The sequence below is a fragment of the Eriocheir sinensis genome, chromosome 13 (assembly GCF_024679095.1).
Source record: "Eriocheir sinensis breed Jianghai 21 chromosome 13, ASM2467909v1, whole genome shotgun sequence".
NCBI classification, from domain to species: domain Eukaryota; kingdom Metazoa; phylum Arthropoda; class Malacostraca; order Decapoda; family Varunidae; genus Eriocheir; species Eriocheir sinensis.
Window position 1 is genome coordinate 13,986,763 of NC_066521.1, and position 12,222 is coordinate 13,998,984.

Genomic DNA, 12,222 nt, shown 5'->3' on the forward strand with positions numbered 1-12,222 from the left:
CTTGTTTTCTTCTCTCCCTCCCTGTTTCTCTTTCTCTCCCTTTTCCCCCTTCCACTCCCTTATCTATATCTTTCTTTTGTGATCTTTGCTTTCCATATCAAATTCTCAGTTTTCTCTCCCTCCTTCCATGTTTTCTCCTTCTCTCCTCCCCTTCTTCTCTCCACTCTCTCTTCCCTTTTGCCTACTTTCTTTTTGTGATGTGCCGGTATTCCCTCTATTTAATTCCTAGTTTTCTTCTCTTTCCTAGTCTTCTCTCTTTCTCTTTTTCTCCCCCCTCCCTTGTTTCCTTACCTCCTCCCCCTCCCTTCTCTCTCTTCTCCCTCCCTTATTCCTATATCTATTTTCTTTTGTTATCCATTCCTCCATATTTATCTTCCTCCCTCCATTTTTCTCTTTTCCCCCTCCCTTCTCTACTCTCTTCCTCTCGCCCTTCCCTGCCTTTCATCCATATATTCTCCTCCCGTCTCCCTTCCTCCATGTTTTGTTTCTCCGTTCCCTTCTTTTTCCTCCATATTTTATCTCCTTTTTCCATTTCCTTTTATACGTCCCTGTTTCTCCTTTTTTTCCCCTCTTCCCTCTATACCTCGCTTCTTCCTTTTTTCTTCCCTCCTTCCATATACATACTTCGATCTCGCTTGTTCCTTGTTTCATCCCTCCTTCCATATACATACTTCGACCTCGCTTCTTCCTTTTTCTTCCCTCCTTCCATATACATACTTCGACCTCGCTTCTTCCTTTTTCTTCCCTCCTTCCATATACATACTTCGACCTCGCTTCTTCCTTTTTCTTCCCTCCTTCCATATACATACTTCGACCTCGCTTCTTCCTTTTTCTTCCCTCCAAACATATAAAAACTACGACCTCGCTTGTTCCTTGTTTCATCCTTCCTTCCATATACATACTTCGACCTCGCTTGTTCCTTGTTTCTTCCTTCCTTCCATATACATACTTCGATCTCGCTTGTTCCTTGTTTCTTCCCTCCTTCCATATACATACTTCGACCTCGCTTCTTCCTTTTTCTTCCCTCCTTCCATATACATACTTCGATCTCGCTTGTTCCTTGTTTCTTCCCTCCTTCCATATACATACTTCGACCTCGCTTGTTCCTTGTTTCTTCCTTCCTTCCATATACATACTTCGACCTCGCTTCTTCCTTTTTCTTCCCTCCTTCCATATACATACTTCGACCTCGCTTCTTCCTTTTTCTTCCCTCCTTCCATATACATACTTCGACCTCGCTTCTTCCTTTTTCTTCCCTCCTTCCATATACATACTTCGACCTCGCTTGTTCCTTGTTTCTTCCTTCCTTCCATATACATACTTCGACCTCGCTTGTTCCTTGTTTCTTCCTTCCTTCCATATACATACTTCGACCTCGCTTGTTCCTTGTTTCTTCCCTCCTTCCATATACATACTTCGACCTCGCTTGTTCCTTGTTTCTTCCTTCCTTCCATATACATACTTCGACCTCGCTTGTTCCTTGTTTCTTCCCTCCTTCCATATACATACTTCGATCTCGCTTGTTCCTTGTTTCTTCCCTCCTTCCATATACATACTTCGACCTCGCTTGTTCCTTGTTTCTTCCCTCCTTCCATATACATACTTCGACCTCGCTTGTTCCTTGTTTCTTCCCTCCTTCCATATACATACTTCGATCTCGCTTGTTCCTTGTTTCTTCCCTCCTTCCATATACATACTTCGACCTCGCTTGTTCCTTGTTTCTTCCCTCCTTCCATATACATACTTCGATCTCGCTTGTTCCTTGTTCCTTCCCTCCTTCCATATACATACTTCGATCTCGCTTGTTCCTTGTTTCTTCCCTCCTTCCATATACATACTTCGATCTCGCTTGTTCCTTGTTTCTCCCCTCCTTCCATATACATACTTCGATCTCGCTTGTTCCTTGTTTCTTCCCTCCTTCCATATACATACTTCGATCTCGCTTGTTCCTTTTTTCTTCCCTCCTTCCATATACATACTTCGATCTCGCTTGTTCCTTGTTTCTCCCCTCCTTCCATATACATACTTCGATCTCGCTTCTTCCTTTTTTCTTCCCTCCTTCCATATACATACTTCGATCTCGCTTGTTCCTTGTTTCTCCCCTCCTTCCATATACATACTTCGATCTCGCTTGTTCCTTTTTTCTTCCCTCCTTCCATATACATACTTCGACCTCGCTTGTTCCTTGTTTCTTCCCTCCTTCCATATACATACTTCGATCTCGCTTCTTCTTTTTTCTTCCCTCCTTCCATATACATACTTCGATCTCGCTTCTTCCTTGTTTCTTCCTTCCATATACATACTTCGATCTCGCTTGTTCCTTGTTTCTTCCTTCCTTCCATATACATACTTCGAACTCGCTTGTTCCTTGTTTCTCCCCTCCTTCATATACTTCGATCTCGCTTGTTCCTTGTTTCTCCCCTCCTTCCATATACATACTTCGATCTCGCTTGTTCCTTGTTTCTCCCCTCCTTCCATATACATACTTCGATCTCGCTTGTTCCTTGTTTCTCCCCTCCTTCCATATACATACTTCGATCTCGCTTGTTCCTTGTTTCTCCCCTCCTTCCATATACATACTTCGATCTCGCTTCTTCTTTTTTCTTCCCTCCTTCCATATACATACTTCGATCTCGCTTGTTCCTTGTTTCTTCCTTCCTTCCATATACATACTTCGATCTCGCTTGTTCCTTGTTTCTTCCCTCCTTCCATATACATACTTCGATCTCGCTTGTTCCTTGTTTCTCCCCTCCTTCCATATACATACTTCGATCTCGCTTGTTCCTTGTTTCTACCCTCCTTCCATATACATACTTCGATCTCGCTTGTTCCTTGTTTCTCCCCTCCTTCCATATACATACTTCGATCTCGCTTGTTCCTTGTTTCTCCCCTCCTTCCATATACATACTTCGATCTCGCTTGTTCCTTGTTTCTTCCCTCCTTCCATATACATACTTCGATCTCGCTTGTTCCTTGTTTCTCCCCTCCTTCCATATACATACTTCGATCTCGCTTGTTCCTTGTTTCTCCCCTCCTTCCATATACATACTTCGATCTCGCTTGTTCCTTTTTTCTTCCCTCCTTCCATATACATACTTCGATCTCGCTTCTTCCTTTTTTCTTCTCTCCTTCCATATACATACTTCGACCTCGCTTCTTCTTTTTTCTTCCCTCCTTCCATATACATACTTCGACCTCGCTTCTTCCTTTTTTCTTCCCTCCTTCCATATACATACTTCGATCTCGCTTGTTCCTTGTTTCTTCCCTCCTTCCATATACATACCTCGTTCTCCTTTAATTTTACTCTTTCCTTTCTCTCTTCCCTTACATTCCTTCATTCTCTTCCTTCCTATAATGGAGTGGTTATGTTCATGAATATTTCCTCACCTTGATTTTTTTTTCTCTCCTCACCTTACATTTCCTCCTATTACCTCCTTTCCCTCACCTTCCCGCTTCTTACCTTACCTCCCCTGGCTCCCCCACCCCCCTTTTCTTTTTCTCCCCTTCATTCTTTCACGTGGGAGTGTTTGTGTTCATGCATCTTTCATCTTGCATATATACTCTTCCCCTCACCTTTCCTCCCCTTCCCCGGCATATGACCACAGATGTTGCGCCGACTAAACGAAACTTTCCTTTTCCTCCCCTTCCCTCCCTTGCTTCCTTCCTTCCCCTTCCCTCCCTTTACCGTCCTTCCTTCTCGTGGCATTGTTTGTGTTCATGCATATTCCCTCACTTTGTTTTCCTGCTCCTCCCCTTACCTTTCCTCCCTTCCGTTACCTCCCTTACCTTCCTTCTTTCACGTGGGAGTTTGTGTTTATTCGTATTTAATTTTGTTTTCACACTCCTTACTTTTCCTCCAGTTACCTTTCTTGCTTCCCTTCCCTCCCTCCCTCTACCTTCCTTCCTTCCTTCCTTCCTTCCCTCCCTTCCTTCCTATTGTTTATTTATATGCATCTTTCCTCACCTTGTTTTCATTCTCCTCTCTTTCCTCCTCTCACCTCTCTTCCTTCCATCACCCCTCCTTCCTTCCCTACCCCTACCTTTCTTTACTTCCCCTTCCTTCCCTTAATTTATCCCTCTTCCTTCCTTTACCTTCCTTCCCCACCTCTTCCTCCTCTCACCTTACTTCCCCTTTCCCTCCCTTCCCTCTTCTTTCCTCCTGTCTCCTCCCTTCCTTTCATCCCCCTCTTTCCTTCCCTTCCCTTCCCTTACCGTTATTTCCTTCCCCTTCCTTCCCTAAATGTATCTCCCTTCCTTCCCCACCTCTTCCTCCTTTCACCTTCCCTCCCCTTCCCCCCCCACCCCCCATCGTTTCCGTGGCACCGTTTCCAGGCTCCTTCGCTTTATACGAGATCATTGTGATGTGAAAGCTTGATGTGACTTGCCATTGCTTGTCCACGGCTCAGGGAACACGCCTGGGTGGTGGTAATACAGGGTTTGGTGTGTGTGTGTGTGTGTGTGTGTGTGTGTGTCTCTCTCTCTCTCTCTCTCTCTCTCTCTCTCTCTCTCTCTCTCTCTCTCTCTCTCTCTCTCTCTCTCTCTCTCTCTCTCTCTCTCTCTCTCTCTCTCTCTCTCTCTCTCTCTCTCTCTCTCTCTCTCTCTCTCTTAGGAAAGTACCTCGAGTTTCTCTCCAGGAATATTAAAGCTGAACCGCCATTTTTGTTTATCAATAATGCGCTCTCTCTCTCTCTCTCTCTCTCTCTCTCTCTCTCTCTCTCTCTCTCTCTCTCTCGCTCTCTCGCTCTCTCTCTCTCGCTCGCTCTTGCCCTCGCCCTCGCTCTCTCTCACTTGCTGGCTCATGCACGGAAAATTTGCTCACCTGTAAGTTTTCCTCGTTATCTCACCTTTCTTTCCCCGCCGCTGAGCAAGGAGAAGAGAAGGAAAAGTAAACGGGCTGGGGTAAGAAGTTGTATGCATATCAGTTCCAGACCCCGCTTTTTACGACCTCCGTGAACCAGCTCTACACTTTACACATTAACGGCCATTACAACCAAGATTTTTTAAAGTTCCTCTGTTAGGTAATAAGTGTAATGGAGCAAATAGACCTAGAAAGAATAATTGAAAAGGGAAGTGTTTATGTGGAACTCTACCAAAGCGAAAACCGTTTGGAAGCTGCCCTTGTGACTTGAGTTTGTAATGATGGATAACCTTCCCTCCCTTTCCTTCCCTCCCTTTCCTCCCTTCTATCACGTGGGAGTGTTTGTGTTTATGCTTCTTTCATCTTGCATTTACACTCTTCCGCCTACCTTTCCTCCCCTTCCCTCTCTTTCATCCCTCACCTTCTCTCCTTCCTCCCCTCCCCTTTCCTCCCTTTACCGACCGATTTTGTCTATTATGTATTATGTTAAAGTACTTGAATATGACTTACCTCTCTATATATTGTGTTTACCTCTTTGTACCTATATTTACTACCTCTATTGCTTCCTTCTTCACCTGTGTCTGTTTACCTGTGTTTGTTTACCTGGGAACGATTTTGTCTATTATATATTATTTTAACGTATTTGAATATGACTTTTACCCCTGTATATATTGTGTTAACCTCTCTGTACCTATATTTACCTCTAGTGCTTCCTTCTTCACCCCTGTCTGTTTACCTGTGTTTGTTTACCTTTGTCTACCTACATTTACCTTCTCCAACGTTTCCTTGTGCACCTTACTAACCTGCGTCCCTACCTGTGTTTGTTACCTGTCCTTACATCTGTCTACCCCACATTTACCTCCTCCATGTGTACTTGTTTGTTTACTTGTGTTTGTTTACCTTTGTCTACCTATATTAACCTTCTCCAACGTTTCCTTGTGCACCTTAGTAACCTGCGTCCCTACCTGTATTTGTTACCTGTCCATATATCTGTCTACCCACATTTACCTCCTCCATGTGTATCTGTGTGTTTACTTGTTTGTTTACCTCTGTCTACCAACATTTACCTCACATTTCATCCCCGTACACATAACTAACGTGTGTCTGTCTTGTGTTTTGCAGGGAGTCGGGCGGAGGACGGCGTGCCCGACATGACTGTGTTGTCGGACATTGACGAGTCGGCGATCAACCACAACCTCCGCGTCCGATACCTGCACGACCGTATATATGTATCCTTTGGACGCTCCCATACCTGTAATAAGGCTAAACGATATACACACATTATCTTGACGTACCTTTGACAACGATAACATATACACACTTTAAACGTTCACACCTTCAAAAGATACACACCATTTTCAAGTTCACTCCTTTAATAATGCTAAAATAATACGCACCTCATTTTGAAGCTCACCATTGACAACGTTAACAGATACAAACTTAAAACGTTTTCACACCTTTAAAAGACATACATACCATTTTCAAGTTCACACCTTTAATAACGCTAAAATAATACGCACCTCATCTTGAAGCTCACCATTGACAACGATGACATATACACACTTTAAACGTTCACACCTTCATAAGACATACTCACCATTTTCAAGTTCACTCCTTTAATAACGCTAAAATAATACACACCTTATTTTGAAGCTCACCACTGACAACGATGACATATACACACTTTAAACGTTCACACCTTCAAAAGACATACTCACCATTTTCAAGTTCACTCCTTTAATAACGCTAAAATAATATATACACACCTCATTTTGAAGCTCACCATTGACAACGATAACATATAGGGCTGTATTACTAAACATTTCTTCGCCCGAATACACACATTTGACAAGGCTTTCGTAGGAGTTCTGGGCATTTCCAGGAGTAGTTTTATGACCCTGGTGGTAGTTTGACCCTTCTTCTGTACCGTGAACCTAAAGAAGCACACATTTGACAAGGCTTTCTTAGGAGTTCTGGGCATTTCCAGGAATAGTTTTATGGCCCTGGTGGTAGTTTGATCCTTCTTCTGTACCGTGAACCTAAAGAAGCACACATATTTGACAAGGCTTTCGTAGGAGTTCTGGGCATTTCCAGGAGTAGTTTTATGGTCCTGGTGGTAGTTTGACCCTTCTTCTGTACCGTGAACCTAAAGAAACACTCATTAAAACCCGATTGATCCCCTCTTTGACGTTTAGAAATAGCTGATGTGAGAACCGAACGTGTTTTATGATATCGACCATACACACTTTAGACGTTAACACCTTCAAAAGATATACACTTCATTTTGACGCTCACACCTTTCATAACGCTAAAATATATACACACCTCGTTTTAACATCAACACCTTTAATATGACTAAACGATTCACACACATTATATTAACGCTCTCACCTGTAATAACCGTAATAATTTTGACGTTCGCACCTGTTGACACATACGCACTATAAATATACACTGAAGGACACACACATACACATATATACACACACACTACACATACACACGAAAGGACACTCACATAGATATACACAAAATACATATACACGGAAGGAGAGAGGCGAACACACACACACACACACACACACACACACACACACACACACACACACATGAATGACTTTAATTTATGGGAATGTAGGTCTTTCTTTCCTCTTTTTTTTTTTAAGTGAGGTGAGGTAGTGAAAATTTGTGCAAGGTAAGAATTTTTTTTGGAGGGGAGGTGAAAATGTTATTATTCGCAAGGTAATTTTTTTTTTTTTTTTTTTGAGGTTTTGCAAGGTAAGAGAATTATTATTTTTTTTTTTGAGGGGGCGGGAGGAAATTTTTGCGAGGTAAGACAAGCTTTCTTACCAATTATATTTTATTTGTGATTTTCCTCCGGGTTTCTTCTTTACTCTGTGTGTGTGTGTGTGTGTGTGTGTGTGTGCGTGCGTGCGTGCGTGTGCTTGCGAATCGGCACAATTTTACCTCACTGAAGTTGCTGAGCTCGGTTTGAATCGTTGAGCAAATTCTCTCTCTCTCTCTCTCTCTCTCTCTCTCTCTCTCTCTCTCTCTCTCTCTCTCTCTCTCTCTCTCTCTCTCTCATAAAACAATACTGACATTATTGTTTGTTTACAGAGAGAGAGAGAGAGTTCATTGTTCGTGTTTTTTTCCTCTCTCGCTCTTTCTTGTTGCTAATGATCGTAACAAGACTCGCTTTATCTCTCTTTCTCTCCTAATTATTATTCTACGTCGCTTAGATTGTCGTTTCCTTGCTCTTTCTTTACTATAAGTGCCTGGGTTATTATTGTTGTTGTTGTTGTATGTGGTGGTGGTGGTGGTGGTGGGTATCGTTGTTGTTGTTGTTGTATGTGGTGGTGGTGGGTATCGTTGTTGTTGTTGTATGTGGTGGTGGTGGTGGTGGGTATCGTTGTTGTTGTTGTTGTTGTGATAATGGACTTTAATATTATTGTTAAAGATTTATTATTATTGTTATCGTTATTTTTTGTTCATGTCTCTCCTCGACTTCTCTTGTTTTTGTTCGTTTCTTTCTTTTTTACTTCTCGTTCTTCTGTTACTTCCTCCTCCTCCTCCTCCTTCTTCTCCTTTTGTATTTCTTCTGTTCCTTCTTTGCTTCTCGTTGTCATCCTCATCCTTTTGTTACTCCTCCTCCTCTTCCTCTTGTTTTTCTTCTCTTCCTTCTTTACTTCTCGTTGTCATACTCGTCCTTTTTATTCTCCTCCTTCTCCTCCTCCTCCTCCTTCTACTACTACTACTACTACTACTACTACTACTACTACTACTACTACAACATGTCCCACAGTTATCATCAAGCCATCAAAGCGGTGGGAGGATGGAAGTGTGATCAGAGAGAGAGAGAGAGAGAGAGAGAGAGAGAGAGAGAGAGAGAGAGAGAGAGTAACAGAAGCAGTGTGAGAACCAGGAAGGACAAGCCTCGAGGTGAGTAACGAGAGAGAGAGAGAGAGGAGTATGGATAATTTGAGTGGAGTAGAGAAAATAAGAATGAAGAGTAAGGAAAGAATGAGAGAATAAAAAGGAGAGAAAGAATAAAGAATGTGTGTGTGTGTGTGTGTGTGTGTGTGTGTGTGATAATGAGGGTTAATTATGCGTTTTAAGTGAATGATTATGGTACACGAATTTTTGAGAGAGAGAGAGAGAGAGAGAGAGAGAGAGAGAGAGAGAGAGAGGGTGCATGAATGAATGTCTGAATGAATAACGTGTGAAAGCAAAAAGTGAGAGAATAATGAATACAAAAAAAGTGAAATTGTAAAATATAAACATGTAAATAATAATAATAATAATAATAATAATAATAATAATAATAATAATGATAATAAAAATAGTGATAATTATAATAGGGTTCATGCTAGGTTTACAAGACAACTAATGACGATAAAAACAAACAAACTAAAAGAAGAGAATGACGACACACACACACACACACACACACACACACACACACACACACACACACACACACACACACACACACACACACAAGGAATAAACAAACACTGCAGTAGAAGGCGAAGGAGGAGGAAGAGGAGGAGAGAAAGATGAGGAGGAGAAGAAGGAGGATGAAGAGAGAGGGGTGAATAAAAACCTTAATCAACATAGGATATATAGAGAATGAGTGGGCGAGGGAGGAGGAGGAGGAGGAGGAAGAAGAAGAAGAGGAGGAGGAGGAAGAGGAACTTAAAGCAGACATAGGGAGCTGAGGAAGGTAAAGCCACTGAACTCTTCTCCTCCTCCTCCTCCTCCTCCTCCTCCTCCACCCTCACCTTCCCTCACATACCTCACCTTTAGGAAGTTCAGGTCATAGGTACTGCCTCCCTCCTTCTCTTCCTCCCTTCCTCCCACTCCTCTCCCTTCCTCCCGCCCTTCATGTTTGGTTATGTGGGGGGGAGGGAGGGAGAGAGAGGTGGTGGGAGGGAGTAGAGGTTGAAAAGGGAAGGTTTATTTAAGTTTCCAGTAATAATGATAATAATAGTGTTGCTGTAAATGTATAAGAGAATAATGAAGTGTTTGCTTTTGAAAGTTGGTGAAATTCGGGAAATGTGTTTTGTTGATTTTGTTTTGTTTTCGTAAAGGTAAATGAGGGTATGGAAATATAGAGAATACATGAACAAGATTAAATTTATGGTAGGAGTAGCAGCGATAATAATAATTCTAATAATCACTTTGAGTAGTAATGGAATCATCGTAGATAAATAACATAAGCATCATATTGAATCTAAACCAAAGCCTAATATGCTGTACAGTCTAACGAAATGTAAACAAAATTCAATCTAAACCACTGAAGGACCTGAGGCTAAATTAAAAATGTCCTTATTTCCAACGGGATCACAAATAAATCAGGCTGTTCAAATGTACACTTAACTAATATATTAAGTAAACTCGACTGAATATAAGCCGAGGCAAGACAAAATACATCGCCTCTCAAAGCAATAACGTACCTCTGTTGTGTGTTTTTTCAACGGGATCACTAAAGAAAATCATGATAATAAAAATAAACATCATATTCATTCAATCAAACTACTAAAGTAACCGAGGCAAGACTAAAACATCTCCATGATCAGTAACGTACCTCTGTTGTGTATATTTTCAACGGGATTACAAAACAACTCATGATAATAAAAATAAAAATCATATACATTCAATCACACTACTAAAGCAACCGAGGCAAGACCAAAACATTTCCCTAAGCACTAACGTATCTCTGTTGTGTATATTTTCAACGGGATCACAAAACAAATCATGATAATAAAAATAAACCATATACATTCAATCACACTACTAAAGCAACCAAGGTAGGACAGTAACATCGCCTCCCAATGCACCACGTATCTCTGTTGTGTATGTTTTCAAGGGGATCACAAAGCATTTTCAGGGTTGTTTATATTTTCAACGGGGCAGCAAAATAAAGAGGCGAGGAGCGGGGAGAGGCGGCGTCAGTGTTGCCAGGCCCGCGAGACACCCCTGAAGGCTCCCAGTAATAGCCAGGAGGAGTAGGCTATCCCGATGCCTCTTTTTACGTCACAGAGAGAGAGAGAGAGAGAGAGAGAGATCAATACTTATCTCATTCAGTTCCCAACTTTCTGGGACTCACGTGTTTAGGATTCTCTCTCTCTCTCTCTCTCTCTCTCTCTCTCTCTCTCTCTCTCTCTTACATAATGGAGGTACTCAGGTTACTTTCCAGGAAATTCGAAAATTCTCTTAAATATCTTTTTTTCTCGTTTTTTCCTCAGTGGAGAGAGAGAGAGAGAGAGAGAGGTATTTTTGAAGGGAGAGTTGAGGGGCGTAAAGACCATATATTACTCTGTAGGAAGGAGGGAAGAAGGAAGGAAGGAAGGGGAGGAAGGAGGAGGATGCCAGGAAGAGGAAGGAGGAAGACGGGAGGAAAGGGAATGAAGTATGAAGGAGAAGAGGGGGAGGCGACTATAAAAAAAATAGAGAGAGAGAGAGAGAGAGAGAGAGAGAGAGAGAGAGAGGTGGGGTGGGAAATGGAGTGCCTCTCACCTCACTGAAATGAGAGATTATATGCCTATCTCTCTCTCTCTCTCTCTCTCTCTCTCTCTCTCTCTCTTCTAATTATCTATTATCGACCACTAAATTTATGGATAGTCTAGCTCATTCTCTCTCTCTCTCTCTCTCTCTCTCTCTCTCTCTCTCTCTCTCTCTCTCTCTCTCTCTCTCTCTCTCTCTCTCTCTCTCTCTCTCTCTCTCTCTCTCTCTCTCTCTCTCTCTCTCTCTCTCTCTCTCTCTCTCTCTCTCTCTCTCTCTCTCTCTCTCTCCGTTATCTCACTACCATGGGAGGGACAGAAACGATGCCAGCTTGTGGTTGTGTCAGCGCCACGCCCCTGCTCTCTCTCTCTCTCTCTCTCTCTCTCTCTCTCTCTCTCTTTTGCGGCGCCGCCCTGCCTGCGTTGAGCGCTCTAATATATTTCCTCTACGAGAGAGAGAGAAGAGAAGAAGAATAGAGCAAATATATGACTCAACAACATCAACAGCAACAACACGAACAACAGTAATAACAGCGACACACACCTTTATTATGTTCGCAAAACTCACACGGAAGGCGATCACACACTACTATTAGAGTTATCCGACCCGCTGAAGCATTATTGAGCTCTCGTCGCCCGTGAGAATAAGTAGGTGAGAGCCTTGCTAGGGAGTGAGTCACGGCTGTCTTCCATCGTGAGTCACCGCCTTCTATCTATCACGGAGGCAGGCTGTTATAATAGTAAGGCTGTCTGTCTGTCTGTCTTGTGTTTCTTCTTCTGGTCTGTTGGTCTTGATGTCATGTTGAGGTTTTGTGTGGTGTATTGTTCACTGTATTTAACTTTTCTCTGTTGGTGTTCTGT

The 12,222-nt window shown here is 42.3% G+C and overlaps 1 protein-coding gene across 2 annotated transcripts in view; it reads left to right on the forward strand.

Annotated features, from left to right (window-relative positions):
• The window catches only part of LOC126998036 (unconventional myosin-X-like), a 114,110-nt gene that overhangs the window by 33,303 nt on the left and 68,585 nt on the right, over positions 1-12,222 (forward strand). For both annotated transcript variants that reach the window (XM_050859334.1, XM_050859335.1), the window contains exon 2: positions 5,981-6,087. In XM_050859334.1, coding sequence (XP_050715291.1) covers positions 5,981-6,087 — 107 coding nt within the window. The remainder of the gene's footprint in view (positions 1-5,980; positions 6,088-12,222) is intronic.